The sequence below is a fragment of the Protomyctophum bolini genome, assembly GCF_963924005.1.
Source record: "Protomyctophum bolini genome assembly, chromosome: 9".
Taxonomy (NCBI): domain Eukaryota; kingdom Metazoa; phylum Chordata; class Actinopteri; order Myctophiformes; family Myctophidae; genus Protomyctophum; species Protomyctophum bolini.
In genome coordinates, this window is record NC_137870.1 from 30555515 (window position 1) to 30572070 (window position 16556).

The window sequence follows — 16556 nt, forward strand, 5'->3', positions numbered from 1 at the left end:
CAGGCAAACAGTGAAAACAGTGACATCTGCTGGCAAATCCCATTGACATATATGGGATTTGCAGGCTCTTACATCACAAACTGCCTGCAAATCAGAGAACCTGTTTGAGCCAGAAAACCCCAGACCACAGAAAGTCTACTGAATGTTAAAAGTTCAGGTTTTTTGGGTGCAATTGAGGTTAGAAAACCTTAAAAAAATAGGAACAATTCCAAAACCATTTTTTTAATGTCACAATCCCTTTAAGATATTTTTTGGGCTTTTTGCCTTGAGGGCCCGGGCCTATTTAATCCATTAATAAAATGTGCCCATCGTCAGCAAGCGCCTCTAGGCTTGCTGACGATGGATCAGTTTTCATAGCACTAATATGACGGAGATTATCAATCTCCGTCTCGGACACATGACCGTGCACTTGAACTTGACAGTGATTTACGTCATGGGCCGATGGTGTTAATATACACATACAGTAGCTTGACAGGAAACAGGGAGAGATGGGTGGGAAGACACACAGTAAAGTTCATCAGGATCGAGACTCGAACCCGCGACACACTGTCTTGCTGGATTACCAGCCAAGGTGCCTGGACCGCTAATCCCGCCCAGGCCAAAATAAAACGCAGCTTTTATGCATTTTAACATCACTTTCCTGAGATTGTGAAGTCAAAGGCTAAGTGAGAATGCATTGTTAATCATGTCACGCAAGCTGAATGTCACAGACCTGAGCTCTGTACTGAATAGATCAATTAATCGGTCAGTAAATTACCGATTAATTGCCCATCGCTAGAAGGAATCAATTAAACTATCTGTATCAATCCATCCATCCACGGACAGGTTATCACCCCAACGAATGATAAGTTAATATCAGTGTGTTAGGGACGTTTGGGTTTTAGCGTCCGACATTCCTCAGACATAGTCATATATCACCATTAATGCTTGAGGTTTAACCTGGGGGAAAAAGGTATCTCTCCCAGACAATGGCAGCCATGGACAGCTGCTTGTGATGGAGTGTTCATGCAAGGTCAATCCAACCATTAAACCTTGCATTGAAGATGAATCACCGAAACTAATGTTATACACATAGCATATGGGAAATTGGTTGAAAACTTGAAAGTGAAAGCACTTCGTAAGTACTGCTCAATGTTATGAAGGAAGCGTTGAGCGCTTTCAACTATACAGTACAGTTTACAATAGTGTTGATTTCGAAAAATGTTCGTCGACTACAGTACCTCTTTTCACTGACGAAAACTAAATGAAAACTAAGCTATGACAACTAAATATAAGACAATATATTGACAAATAAAAACTAGACTAAAATGTTAGGAAGGGTCACTTTACACTTGGTTGCATGCTGAAAATAGCAGATCTACGTGAAGCTCACAACACGTCGCAAATCAGCCATTTTAGTCGACTAAAACTAAAACATTCCAGGTGACTAAGGTGTGTCCTAAAACTAAATGAAGTTTAATCCCAAAGACTATGACTAAGCTAAAAGTCAAAAATATAAATTTGCTGCCAAAAACACTGGTACAGTCCTGAATTATAATGAGTGTTCATTTGATCAGAGGACTTAGGGGGGAGGATTTGTATGAAAAGCAAGTGGCATGCACTGCAGCATACTGTACGGTTACGGACGGTACACAGTAAAATCCTGAGTGTTAATTTATCCATTAGTAAATGTGAAAATGAAATCCATTTTAACATCCATTTGTTAATTATTACACTCAATATAACACTGTAGATTGTTACATAGCCACTTGCTCCAGGGCCTAGTTTAATACAATAGCCTATACCTACTGTACCTCATCAGAACAAAGTATTATTTAACATAAGATAGTCACAGTGATTTTGGTGCACTAATGAACTTTTCTCTAGCGCCACCATTAGGCCACAATTTCTACTACACAATTTGCACAATCTCTCAAAATCTAATTAACCTTGAAACTAGAGCCTCATACTCCCCGTAGCACACTTGGAAATTAACCTTTTTTTCAACCCAGAGCATTTTCTTGCATAATGTTGGGCCTCCTTGCCCTATCTCCCACATTGAACAAGTTAATCTCTCTAGGTACCCTCATTGTTTACCCTCGAAAAATCTATAATGACCACTAATTGATACCAATATTGCAATTCCCATTTCATTTGGTAGGGTTTACCACATACCCGTTACTATACTGTAACTGTGTGATGCTTAGTGCAGAATGATTAGGCTTGCTAGTTAGATATTTCTAGGCCTGGGAGGGAGTCTTATTCGACTACCAATCTATTAGTCAAATCATGCAACAACAAAAAATATAAACATTTAAATATATATTTGTTTTCATGATTCGACTGAAAGATTGGCCTAATTTATATTACTTAAAGGAGTGATTTGGGTGACTTGGAAAACCTTCCAGTCCGCCCCGGTAACAAGATGTGCACATGCACGCACTACAGTGGGTGGACACGCGACAGGCCAACAGCACACACAAGGCCCACCCCTGCTCGATCATGATTGGCAGAAGCCCCCTCTCTATCCTCTATCCTGATTGGATGAAGGCTGGGCCACCTAGCCAAAAACGAAACTTAAGGTTTTTTTACCCCCAGGGGTTAACTGGGGACAGGGAGGAACTCCTTATATAGTCAGCACACTCTATAGTAGGGAGGATTATCACAACAAAACAAAAAATCACACCTGTGTGAAGTGAGTGGTGCAACCTTATGAATAGAGATGGCATCTGAGTTCTCCTTCCATCCACTTGCATTAAGTTGCTCAAAAGCGCATGAGGCGATTTCACTCCTCTTTCCGGGTAGGAACAGAGTGCATTATGGGATGGATTTGCCCAAAACACATGAACGCGCTGCCGTTGAACGTGCACGAACGCGCACGAGCGTGCTGCCGTCGTGAACGTGCACAATGATAGTCAACGGACCAGCGCGTTCATGTGTTTGGGGCCAGGCTGCAATATCAAATTCGGCCACTATGTCCATTTCGCCTCAGGGTTTCCTCTGGGTGCCGTCTCCGGTTCTGGCGAGCTGCCCCACATCCGAAACGGTAGAAAAATGTCCCTACTTACCTACAGTATTCAAGTATGAACATTGTCACAAATAATCCAACCAATCAAAAGGTAGCCTAATAAATAACAGGGCTACATTTTAAGATAAGATGGTCTGGCACAACTTGGAATAATATAGTATTTTTTGTGATTCTGAGCAATACTCAAACCGAGATGGAATACTTGCATATGAAATGCAATGCATCAGCGCAGATGATGCATCTTGTCCTGTCTTTTCAGCAGCAGGGTCAGTATACTCTCTCCCTTTCTCATACCGTAAACTATAAAAACCTCACAATTGTTATTGTATCATGCTGGCTGGCAAAGATCTATCATGCAGTCCTGTATCATTTGGTTGTCACAGTCATGTGGAACTTTTCCCACACACACACACACACACACACACACACACACACAACTGTACTGTTTTTTATTCTAGTTTATTTTGCTAGCTTTAGTTATAATATAATTTCTTCTTCTGTTTTCTACATGAATATAACCATGGGAAATGGGAGTTAAATGCTGCAATTTGTAAAAATGGCAAAATATGACTCCTATAACATCGTTGAAGTGGGACTCATAAAATGTCCCTAGGACTTAAACACCTATTTACATCACTGTAATTAATATATATATATATATATATATAAGCACAGATCTGAATTAAAACATTTGCTCGTCCACATATGATGTAAATTATCCTTTCATTGTCAATGGCAAATGTGACATGTGACGAAAAGCTAAATCTAAAAACGGTGCTGAGGAGGGAGGACTTCTGTCAGACTCCCTGAGTTGCTGGACGTTTGTGCCAGAGGTCACATGACGTTCATGCCGGTTTAAAGCTACTTAAGATAACATTACAGTTTACACAATCTGTATATTTTATGGTTGTTGTGATTGTTATTCTTTATCAGGATCAGTCACTGCAGACACATTTTGTTTTCACTTTAGCAAATATAATGTATTACAGTTTACAAGTATTAAGTTACAACTATGATAATTAGTAATTACACCATGATAGATCTGTGTGTTTTCAGACTCAGACTATTTTGAGGGGCCCCTCCTATGTCCAGCTTTGAGGGTTTGTCTAAACACAAACATTGAATACCATTGATAATGAATGGCCAGCTTTGAGCATTTGTCCCAAAACAAACATTAAATGCCATGGACAATGAATGTTACGTCATGATGTACGATGATAAGACCGAGCAATTCGGCTATTTGAGATTAAATTCCCATTGACAATGCATGGAGAATTTACGTGTGTTGTTCGATGATAAGATAGTGTATAGTGTGAACTATTAAAAGACAGTGTAGCAACAGCCAGACCTTTCCTCCAGTGCTGGCATGCTGCTAGATCAAAGTGAAAGAAAATGTGGAGAAAGGTCAACTTTGGGCACTGGTGCAAAAAAATAATTAAATAAGGGACACTGACTGGTATTGAAAAATCACACCCGTGTGAAGTGAGGGGCGCTAATATATTAAAGTCTAACTGATGTTGATTAGGTGATGTAATGGTGATGTAAAACAAACGGTGCCGCCAACACAAACGCCATTAACAATAAAGAGACAATATGACGTAAATTACACAAACTTTGAACTAAAGACAAACATTAAACCTGTGAGGGGCGCTCTTATCATTGTACATCATCATCATCATCATCTCATACTGGCCAATCAGAATGCTTGTTGCCTGTGAGTGGTTAGCTGATTTGCTAGTTTACATACTACAAATTGTCCCTTCAATGTCAATGGCGTTTAATGTTGTGATGTTTAATGTCATATTTTGCGGAATTCTGACATAATTTCTCAGTTCATTGTCAATGGAAAATATTGACACGTGTGGGGACAAAAGCTGTAGACGGGGCTAGCACCCCTTAAAAGTTGAGTTGTGCTTGAAATGTACTGTAATTCTGCAAACTGTTAATAAATACTTCAATAAAAAAAATGCATGTTGAAAAGAGATCTAGTGCTAGTACAGAGTTCCAGTTGAAATGGTGCAGTAAATGTCAGGGTGTAAGGTGTTAAAGAGTCACTGCAGCAGTCCTACTTTCTCTCGTCTGTATATGCCATGGGCTAACAATTCCCTGCTCCATAAACAGGCTTTCTGTTGTGGTGGGTCATAAATTAATCTCTAGTGTGCTTACAAGAAGTTGAACAGTGCGGTGCACAATAATACTGCTGCTGCGCTGCTACTGTACTGTAGATCATGGGTAAAACATGGAACTGTGGAAAGCACTAGAGGCTCATCATGATACTGCATTATTTAAGCAAGAGCTGATTAGGCAAAATAAGAATACAGGAAAACTTGATAGTGGCTGCATAGGTTAAACACCTTTGTATACCTGTATACCTGTATACCTTATCCAAAGCATGGGAAGGTAGAACTGAGTGTCTTGCTCAAGGAAATATAAACATGTCTTATGGCAGAGATCAAACGTATAGCAGTTTGACAGAGACGGGGGTCACTATATCCAGCAAGCCAAGCAATCCAGACGTTAGCCACCTGCAATCGGAGTTGAAACCGAGGTGAGGCCAGTAAGCGGTGGAAGTGACCAGTGACAGTAGCCGCAATTTGCAACTCTAGATTTTTTTTTACAATTGGCTGAATCTAGAGTTGCAATAACCTCCATCGACTTCCTATGCATGGTTTTGGTTTTGCATTGGTTTGTGACCTCCTGGTCTTAAATTACGTTAAACTCACCAACATTGCAGCTGTAGTCCAAGCTTGAATTATCCTCTTTCGATCTGGTGTCGCTTGTTTATCATAAAAGTCCCCGTAAAAAAAGTTATGAGCTACTTTCTGTCCAAAATATTCCACAACTATTATTCCGAGCCGCCATCTTGGATTTTTTCAACGTGCCATAAAACAAGACGTGAGGGGGAGCGCTTGTTTAATAGTGTCCCTCCCTCCCTAGGGTGTCGGCCTCTTCTTTGGGTGTCTTACCTGCGCAGGTAAGATTCTATTAAACAAGCGCTCCCCCTCACGTCTTGTTTTATGGCACGTTGAAAAAATCCAAGATGGCGGCTCGGAATAATAGTTGTGGAATATTTTGGACAGAAAGTAGCTCATAACTTTTTTTACGGGGACTTTTATGAATAACAAGCGACACCAGATCGAAAGAGGATAATTCAAGCTTGGACTACAGCTGCAATGTTGGTGAGTTTAACGTAATTTAAGACCAGGAGGTCACAAACCAATGCAAAACCAAAACCATGCATAGGAAGTCGATGGAGGTTATTGCAACTCTAGATTCAGCCAATTGTAAAAAAATCTAGAGTTGCAAATTGCGGCTACAGTGACAGGTGATTATAGGCCCTCTTTAATGAGTGGAAAACACTAAGCTCTGTCCCTCTGGACCAGAGGCTACTCAAACACACCCCTCTAAACGGATCATCACAAGACTTAAGACAGTCTGTGATGATGGTTAAGTGATGCTGTTGAGTTTTAACACAAACAAGACAGAAGCCAAGGGCTTGGGTCTGATTTTGTGATTTCAACACTCACCAGAATCACAGTGACTAATCTCACACAGTAAAATACTCAGTGTTCACTGTTCATTTAACTAACTTAACTAAAATAAATTATATATGTGCCGTTTTGAAAGAAGGCCCCTTCAACAACTGATGAAAATGACACCAGAAAGGCTATATAGCACATCACACAGAAACACCAGCAGAGTCTGAGCAGACGGTTTAAATATGCCTCATCATGATCTGTACTGCCAACTTCTGCAGGGATTACAGGGAATGGATATTCATGAAGTGAAACCAATTAACCAAACACATTAGTTCAGGCATAATATGTGCAGCTGAACATCCAGAGGTTGTTAACCTGGGCAAGTTGTAACTTTGCAAACTTCAACATTTGTCACCCACTCCCCTCAACAGTATGTGCCACACATTTACATAAAATGCTCTTTGGTCCCCAGTACTCTCCACATATGTAACCGAATGGTTAAATGTAAGAATCCGTTATTTCATTCAGAATTAATTGCTTAAAGTTGGAAGCATTGTTAACACCACAGCCACGGCCCACACCACATGACTTAACAGTATGAAAGAGCAGTGCAGTGTGATTGTGTCCTTACCAAATTCAACACCGTTTCGACAATATCCCGGTTGCTAACCTCTCCGACCTGTATCAGCCCGATGAGAACAGCAAATTTCATCCTGATATTCCGGATCGGAACCGATGGGTTGATCATTCCGGCCGGTAGAACCATGGAGCCAGAGGCAGACACCATGTTCTCACTGTTGGCAGTGGAGCCTGTAGCCCCATGCAGCAGCACATGACCTGGGGTTGGCTGTCGGTCCGAAAGCGACATCGAGCCCGGCATTGTCACCGGTTTCTCGCTTGACATTTCCACCCAGACTGGACGCAGAAACCCGGGTATAATGCAGTGTATGACTACCTACGTTTCACGGAGACCGCTTAAAGTAAAACGAGAGAACATTCAGGAACCTGAGTTAAAGAAGAAGAAAATAAATGTCACAGTAAACACTGTGAGTAAACACCATCCATTAGTCGCACAAGCCAGTCGTACCAAGTAAATCCGTCAACACTTAAACGAAGTTCTAATTAGGTGTCATATCCACGCCAGTACGAACAGAGAGACAGACGCTGCGCACCAAGCTGTGTGTGCAGCTCTCATCAAGGATGCGCGCCTCCGTCTCTGGTCTGTCTGCTGCTGTCACGGTCACATTGTCGCCCCCTGCCGGCTGCGGGTCCAGTCACCACCCCTGCGTTTGATTGATTAACAGTTTACTTTGTAGAGAATATGGATAGAGTTGACTACACAGTTTAAATGAAAGTACAGGTCAATACAAAATCTGTTTGCGAGGATAAAACCAGAAAAAAATCTTGTTTACGTCAGGGTCCTCCATTTTCAATTCATCCGAACATTTAAAGACATATATATGACCAGGGCACTTAGGCCCGGAGTCCGGACACAAAACCAGACTACGCCACCCTGGGAGTTTCACCCAGAGAATATATGATAATACTGTATAATACACATTGAATTGAATACCCACAGGGTTGAGATAGGGAGGAGCAGAGACAGAGAGAGAGATGTTTTATTTAGGCTCAAGGCAGAATACTTATATTATCACTTAAAAACGGCAAGGGTCTTCAGGTTAGAAATATAATTATTTACTTGAACAACCTATTTAAAAGGAGGACTACAAAATGTATCAAAACAAGTTAAAATGTCATTCACTATAACTATAATGTTACCAGTACAGGCAGGGGTGCTGTGGTGTCCAGACCACACACACACACACACACACACACACACGCACACGCACACGCACACACACACACACACACACACACACACACACGAAGAAGTCAGGGAGTGAGGGAGGTCAGGGGGAATCTAATAGTTTGAGCACACAGTCACACTTCATACTCATTGTAAAGCACAAAGATATGGTTAAAATACACAAGCATGCACACACAGCAAAGTTAGAACAAGAGTTATCATGCACTAACCCCAATTACCTACGCCTGTGACCAACCACCTGTAAGACTATGGCACACCGAATGTATGGATGGAATGGATCAAGGCAGCAGCCGCAGCACTATGCCCATGCAGCACTATGCAGGTTAATTTCCACTGTCACATGCACTAATGTTGTTTTATAACTTATAGTATGTTTATATTATGGCTGCATTGCCAAATGATAGCTTGGCAATCCTGTCCATGATTGTCCTGACTGACAGTTAGAAGCTGAGCTTGCATTTCCCAGCCTCATTAAGCTGATCTGTGTCAGCATGGCTCTTAAGGGAGGTGAAATGATGTCAGGCTTCAAATACCTTGACATCATAGGCTTATGACCTAATTTCCATGCCATTATACCACTTTATTTGTGATAATACGATATGCTGCTGAACAATCTGACAATCAACTTTGCTCTCCTATGAAAATACATATATTCTTTGGTGTTGTGCTTTGCTAATCTAAAATGTTTCTCAACTTGCATAGCAATCCCATTGTTCTGTAACTTGTGGAGCCTAGCCTATCTTGTACTTATGGCTACACAGTAACACACAGTAAAATAAAAAGTATTCATATAAAACTCAGGATTTTGAGAACGGTGGGAAAAGAAGGTGCAACACACACATGACACGTGTGTGTGTGTGTGTGTGTGTGTGTGTGTGTGTGTGTGTGTGTGTGTGTGTGTGTGTGTGTGTGTGAGAGTCCTATCCTCCTGGTGGAGACAGAACAAGTTAACAAAACAAAACAAGTTAACAAACAACACATGAATTGAACAATGTGGACCCTGTTGTAAACAAGTGTAATGCTTAATTGGGTCGTCCACTCACAGTTAACAGTCTTTGTATTGAGTTTGTGCTTGAAATGTACTGTAATTCTACAAACTGTTAATAAATATTTCAATCAATCAATCAATCACACAAAATGTATTGCATTATGGAGCCGAGGGCTGGAGGCGATGCGCACGTGAAGCAGATGTCACATCTGCTGAAAGCAATGGGCTGGTAAAAAGGCGCCATCTAGTGGAAAACATTAGTATGTTGTACTTGTCCACGTTCTGCTCTTTTGCATCATGCAACAGTAGGCCTATGTGATTGTGATCTATAGCCACTAGCCAGTGGTTCTCAACAGTCAGTCACACCACACCACCATAGCCGTCAGTCCCTCACGCCTCGTGACACGTCACACCATCATATATGGCTGTCAGTCCGTCACGCCTTGTGACATGCTCCATATAAGGCCATCTCCATGAAGATCACGACCTAAAAAAAAACCTGGATAGCCATACATGGAGAAGACTGGATCATCACCTAGATCTGCATGGAGCCGGCCAGCAACTCTACATCTGACCTCAAACCTCAAAACCTTATGATCTCCTGGAACTTACCTGTTCTGTACTTCTGACATTCCATATGTTGACCCTCCCCACCCATCCTTCCTCTTCGATGTCTCCCTTTTGACTGATACCTGTCCATTCAAACTCTAGACGGGCCTGCCCCAAAGTTATTAGTGCAGCCGTGCCCGGCAGCCGGCGAAAACTAGAATTCTCAGTAGCCTATAGTTTTAACTAGTCATTGGTTAGACCAGTCATAAATCCTACAACCTATCTCAAACCCTCACTTCTAACCCTAACCTCCCACGGGGCAGCACACCGAAACCTAACCGTACCCTATCCAAACCCTTAACGCACCCCTCACCAACCTTAATCCAGTCGTCTTAACACATCCCTCACCAACCTTATGTCTAACCAATGACTAGTCTAAACTAAGTATGCACCCCTAGATTTCCATATGGAGCTGACCTGTTCTGACATTCCATATGTTGATCTGACCTTATCAAACCCTGTACACTGAAAACACGCTCCATATATGGCCAGTACAGAATTCATTCCATATGTTGATCTGACCCCCCATTCCAAAGCGCCAGCGCTCTCCCAGCAGTCAGCCGTCACCCAGGTGGATGCATGCATGCAACCTTGTCCATTAGGGCGAGGTCGATTCTCACCCTCAGGGCGTCTTACTAGTTATTATGCCGTGATTAAACTGTGACTATATGCATCTACTGTGCATCTGCTGTTACTGTTGACTGAGTTGTGATACACAATTTTCCATTTGGCCAGTAGATGCCTCTCTCAGCCCAGGAAGAGTTTTGTAGTGAACGTTGTATGTGGAGGTGAGTGGGATGTTTGTTTGTTTGTTTAAGCAAAGAATGGCCTCCTAGCCTAGAACATGCATTTTCATGTATGTCAACCATTCCTACATATTTAAACAAGATAGTCACCCATTTATAGTTTTGATAGTCTTTATTAAAAAAAGATATCTCTGGAACTTGATTTCACATTCCAGTACCCTAAAGCAGGTATGAACATGTCAAACCTTATGTCCTTTTCACACAATCATTAAAGGTCAGTTTAATATAATTACACCCATTCCACAACAGCAATACTGAAGCAAAGTAAAACCAGTTTACAATTTTGTACCATATGTATTACAAGAATACTGACACTAGATTAATATATATATATGAAACCATGTATGTACTATTACGTTTTTCAAATATCTACAATATATACAACTCATTTACATGTACAGTATGTATTTAAATACATATATATACAGACATTTACGTGGTCATAGCTTAGAATTGTAAAATTAATAAAATAGAAATGCTTCCCAGAAGCGTTTAAGAGCATTAATGTCCTAGACATTGTAGATTATAGCAACAATAATATTATTCATGATGACAATACAATACAAGACAATATTACAAGTATAATATATAGCAACATCAAAACAATTCTAATGCTAAGGACATTGGCAGGATGATTCTTTTTCCCATTGGGTAATTATATCCTACACCTACTGTATAAGATGTCCTCTTCTGTCATTGTGCAAGTACAGAGGGTCTCAAAATACTTTTCAAAACACCTGTGCTCTGGCATAAAACTGTGCTTTAGTGCTTAGGCCTCATCACCGGGCTGTGCATGGCTGTTAGCTATGACTAATGGCTAATTCATACTTTGTCGTACTGTCGTGTTGCTCACCAAAAATAACCAATTTTCAGTGCAACATACATAAGTACAAATTAGGCTTAGGTGGGCTCAATCCTTTCTGGATTGAGCAAACATGGCTGGCTAGAATATCAGATCTTGGTCTCTGGGCCCTCTGCAATGAGAGGCTGGAAGGAGTTGAATATCAGATCTTGGTCTCTGGGCCCTCTGCAACGAGAGGCTGGAAGGAGTTGCGGATTCGTGCAGCATCAGCAGCACAGAGGTGGCCAAAGGCTTTGTTGTACCATTCTGGAGTTCTTCCCCTGAAACATTAGATGAATATACTCAGTAAACGTCAGCACCACCAGCATAACAATAATCAAGGCAGCCCAACTATGCATATTCATGTGTACTTTTCCACGCATACTTACTTCAAGTCAACTCGGCAGACGTGAGTCAGTCTGGACTTTCCTGAGCCACATGGTTCTAACAGGTAGCTGGATTCCAGAACTATAGCTCGTATCCCTCCAATCGGAGGACAGTCCTCATGCTCTATGGACACGGAAACCAAGGAACAGGCACCTTTGGGCAAGTCTGTCCTCCATGATCTTGAATAAAGACAGGGAAGAAATATGTTCATGTCTTCACAGACAGAATGTTTGTCACTTAACCACTTTCAACCTGGCACCCCTATTTTGAGCATTTCAAAAAAATTGAAAATAGAAATTTACAAGCTCTTTGTGATCTTATAGATAAATTAGCTATTTCTGCAAGACAAAGTATAAAAATAGGGCTTAAGAGTGGTTAAGGGGAAAAAAAGATTGATGAGTTGAACAGACTTTGAATATAACAGAACTGAAAAGTTTTACCCGACTCTTTTCTTCATCGCGCCACTTACCGGAGTACTAGAAAGTCCCTGCTGGGATGCGGGGGCATGCGGTTCAGGACATACTGGAACACCTCTGTTTGCTTGTCTAACGTTTCACACACTTTCCACTGCAGCAGATCCACGTCCCACTGATGGCGCTCCCGTAGCACACGGTTCAGTACCACTGACGGAGGAGCCTCCACCTCCACAGACACTTTCCAGCGCCTCAAAGGGTTCCCACCTCCCATCTGAGTGAGACATAAGCATGTTAGTTAGTTTCATTTATTGTCCACGTGTGGAAATTTGTCTTCGGTCTCAACAGTAAAAAAAACAAACAGTTACAACAACAGCAACAACACTTCGTATCATTTAGTGCCGGCATTTGGTATGAAGGAATTAATTTTTTTTTTACGGTTAGTACTTTTGGTACTTTGGGGTACAGAGGGAAGTAGTTCGAACTCCCTGCAGAGTGGATGAGAGGGGTCGTTTGCTATCTTGACAGCTTTTGTAGTGAATGTGAACACATGATACGTAGCTTGCGGAGTTAGTTCAGTCAGATATACTCGAGGGGTTTCATGCCGTGCTCAAGGGCGCATACATATACTCAAGAGGTTAATATGCTGCATTACTATGTGGGTGTATTCAGTGTGCGCAAGACCCACATGTCATTCGCTGATGTGGCAGTCAGCTGACCAATTGGGCGGGCTACTTAAGCTAACTAGTCTGCATGCTCTTCCTGCCTTCCTTCTGCTATGGTTCCTGGTTGTTATGTGACGTTTGCTCCCACCACCACCGGTGGGCTCTGTTATTTATGTTCCCCATGGGGGGTTTTATTGTATATTTATTTCCCTGCTCTTAATGTTTAATGATGGTGTTTGATTGTGCCGAGCAGGGAGAAAATGCAGCAGAACCGAACGCCAAGATATATAATATTATATGCACACTTGTATTCTCATTCTATAATAAATATTGGTTAAATCTATTCGTGAGTTGTCTGACTGAAATAGGGTTAATACTTTTGAGTTCTATTATCTGTCAATAATGATTCACCTTCTTATAGTAGAGTTCTGTGTTGTCGGCACTGGTGCAGGACACCCAGTACTTGGACTTCTCCCGGGCTTCTTTGAGCAGATTCTGAAGTCTCCCTTCCATATGTGTCTGGTAGGTTCCATCATCCCCTTCCAGCTGCTTGCACAGCTCCTCAGTTGTTGGAGCGTGCAAGTCAGCCTCCACGTACGAATTACGTGACTGAGTGACCATCTCATGAGGGATCTAATGAATGTGTGGGACGTAAGGTGAGACACATGCAAAGGTATGCCCCAGGAAGTTTGTGGATAATATATTTGTTTAAAAAAAAATAGCTAAAATAGCAGATTGTTACTAGTATCAAATATGCCATTCATTTATGAAAAAACATTGAACACAGAGATACAACAGGTGCCCGACCATGTCAATATAAACTATATACAGTAAATAATTCATATGTATGTATTATTATTATTATTACATGACATGATGTGAAATGTGTTTTACCTCAAAGAGACGGTTGCACTCAATGATCATGTGAGCAAGGCCTTGTGTTGCTGCAAGGTTTTCATTCAAGTCCTTCTGGTCGGGCCTGCCAGTAGCATACTTCTTCTGCATGGCCCTGTGGATTATGGGGCGAGAACACTGTTATTAGCGGAGTTCCCAAGTTGAGGTGCCTACTGTACACAGTTCATAAACCTCCTCTTCCATTTCCACACTCACCAGGCAACCCGTTTGATCTGTTACATTCAACAGTTTGAATGTGGTAAATTAGAGGACTGTTTTTTGTTTGTACACAGCATGGTCTCGTAAAAATACAGAGTCGTAAAAACAGTGCCATGGACATCTATATCCTTTTAAAAGCAACCCAGAAATGGTGATCTAGTGCACCCCTGAGGGCCCAACAAATCCCGTTAAGCTGTTTTATTTCTACCTTTATTGAGCAAAAGCACAGGAGGAGATAACCTTTAGGGTTGTTCATTAGTTATTTGAGGCACAAGCAATAAGCAATATCACTGCCATAAAAAGCCAGATGTTGAAGTAGTTCTGACTGTTCAGGTCTGATCGTCACCGTATATAGAACATCGCCATGCTGGCTTGTGGTGGACATTTTTGTCAAAATTCCATTTTTGCCACGGACATACAAAATGAGTGGAGAATAATATTATCAGAAACACAAAGAGCTAGCCCTGAATTACCATAACAGGTCTGTATCTCTGGGAGTGTTCAAATGGAACCATTTGTATACACCAGGGGTTTTCAACTGATTATGAACCAGGGACCACCACCCTGACTGAGAATCAACCTGGGTACCACCACCCTGACTGAGAATTAACCTGGGGACCATCACCCTGACTGAGAATTAACCTGGGTACCACCACCCTGACTGAGAATTAACCTGGGGACCAGCACCCTGACTGAGAATTAACCTGGGTACCACCACCCTGACTGAGAATTAACCTGGGGACCATCACCCTGACTGAGAATTAACCTGGGTACCACCACCCTGACTGAGAATTAACCTGGGGACCAGCACTCTGACTGAGAATTAACCTGGGGACCAGCACCCTGACTGAGAATTAACCTGGGGACCATTGTTGTGTTGGGAGGGGGGATATGGTTGTGGTGTGGGTGAAATATTAAACTCATGTTGCTGTTCATTGTAACTTATTTTATGAGTAAGCAGACACTTGCGATTGATTATGGGCACCTTTTCTTATAAAGGTCACTCAACCAGGCAATCCGGTACGGTTTACCACTTTTCTGAGGAAGTTCTTGACATCCGACTTCCCAGTAACTGACAACATCGACGCGTCATCATTTGTCACCAGATCATTTACTGCATTGTTTCTCAACTTGTGGTCAATACAATAAATTAAAATACGAATCTTCACTTTCCGACATTAATAAATGCATGGTCAGGGCCCACATGCAACACCTTCACGGACCACCAGTGGTCCACGGACCACCTGTTGAAAACCCATGGTATACACTTTCGGAGTTACAGTAAGGGAGTCCTTGCAAATAAAACATTTAAGAACCACTAGTACTGGTTGGACTCCTAATGTGCCATAGTGTCACAGTCATAGTAAATAAGTGTCATACATATTCTGACAAAACATTGGAGACTTGGCATTCAGTAATTGGGTCTTATGATCAAAATAAGAACATTATAATGGTGTGTAGAAAATAAAATCCAAAATTTGCCACGGACAAGACCAAGTCTTTGTCATGGGCACATTTGTCACATTTGTCCGTCCAGTATATGACACATACTTATGAGGGTTTACCTGGGTGAGAGATTGTCTTTTTTGAGTATGTTGAGATGGAAGAGGGAAGGAGCCAGACACACAGCAATGTTCATGGGTGTCATCTGGTTCTCCTCTACGGAGGAAGTGACATCACTCAGGAAACAGAGCAGTGTCTGTAACACCTCTCTGTTCTCATCTGACATGAGCATGATCGCTGCCTGGACGGCTTGCAACCTTTGGTCCTTGGGAACATCTGTGTGCATGAGAGAGAACAGAGTTTCAGCTCTTTCTTCCACTGAACAATGAAAAAGGTCACAAGCCGGAATTGTAATCACAACACCACGAGTTAATGTTCCGTCACAGAAGTTCCCCATTTCAGAACATTAGGACCAGACATCAGCTCACAATAGAGTTCATCTTGTACAAGGCAGACTTTACATGCAGCTGGAGTCCTTACATTGATATATATGGAGGAAGGTCTCCCCTAGCTTGCTGGTGAGAAGAGGCTCAGGCAGATCTCTGAAGAACTGCTTCACCATATCTGCCACATCATAGGCAGATTGGTCCTCATAGTTGACATGGTCTGGAGAAATTTCATTCATCTGCCTCAGAGCTTGGATACGAGACTTCACCCCTGACTTCCGAAAGAGACCCACCTGGAATGAAACCAAATTGTTAGGATACCATGCGGACAGAAATGCGTAATGTTATTTATCTTTACTATAAAGACTGTTGTGGTTTATTAGATTAGAAAACTAAATCGGTAGTATCCTCACTTCACTCTAGCCATATGCACCTTAGAGTATTTGAAAGACAGAACGTAGAACTGATAACATTATTATTTTTGAGGGCTATGCCCAGCTTTGTGTGTTTGTGTGTACCAAATTTCAGATG

At 41.7% G+C, this 16556-nt stretch overlaps 2 protein-coding genes across 5 annotated transcripts in view; both read right to left on the reverse strand.

Moving 5' to 3' along the window:
- Window positions 1–7390, reverse strand: part of nbeab (neurobeachin b) — a gene marked incomplete at its 5' end in the record, with an annotated part of 240535 nt that extends 233145 nt beyond the window's left edge. Inside the window, 1 exon segment of the mRNA XM_080772482.1 lies at window positions 7118–7390. Coding sequence (XP_080628608.1) covers window positions 7118–7390 — 273 coding nt within the window.
- A 3427-nt stretch (window positions 7391–10817) lies between these two features.
- Window positions 10818–16556, reverse strand: part of stard13b (StAR related lipid transfer domain containing 13b) — a 61509-nt gene continuing 55770 nt past the window's right edge. For all 4 annotated transcript variants that reach the window (XM_080772610.1, XM_080772612.1, XM_080772611.1 and 1 more), the window contains 7 exons: window positions 16120–16318; window positions 15702–15915; window positions 13918–14032; window positions 13435–13656; window positions 12415–12632; window positions 11948–12124; window positions 10818–11839 (listed from right to left, as the gene is read on the reverse strand). In XM_080772610.1, the coding sequence (XP_080628736.1) occupies window positions 11722–11839; window positions 11948–12124; window positions 12415–12632; window positions 13435–13656; window positions 13918–14032; window positions 15702–15915; window positions 16120–16318 (1263 nt within the window). In that variant the 3' untranslated portion in view covers window positions 10818–11721. The remainder of the gene's footprint in view (window positions 11840–11947; window positions 12125–12414; window positions 12633–13434; window positions 13657–13917; window positions 14033–15701; window positions 15916–16119; window positions 16319–16556) is intronic.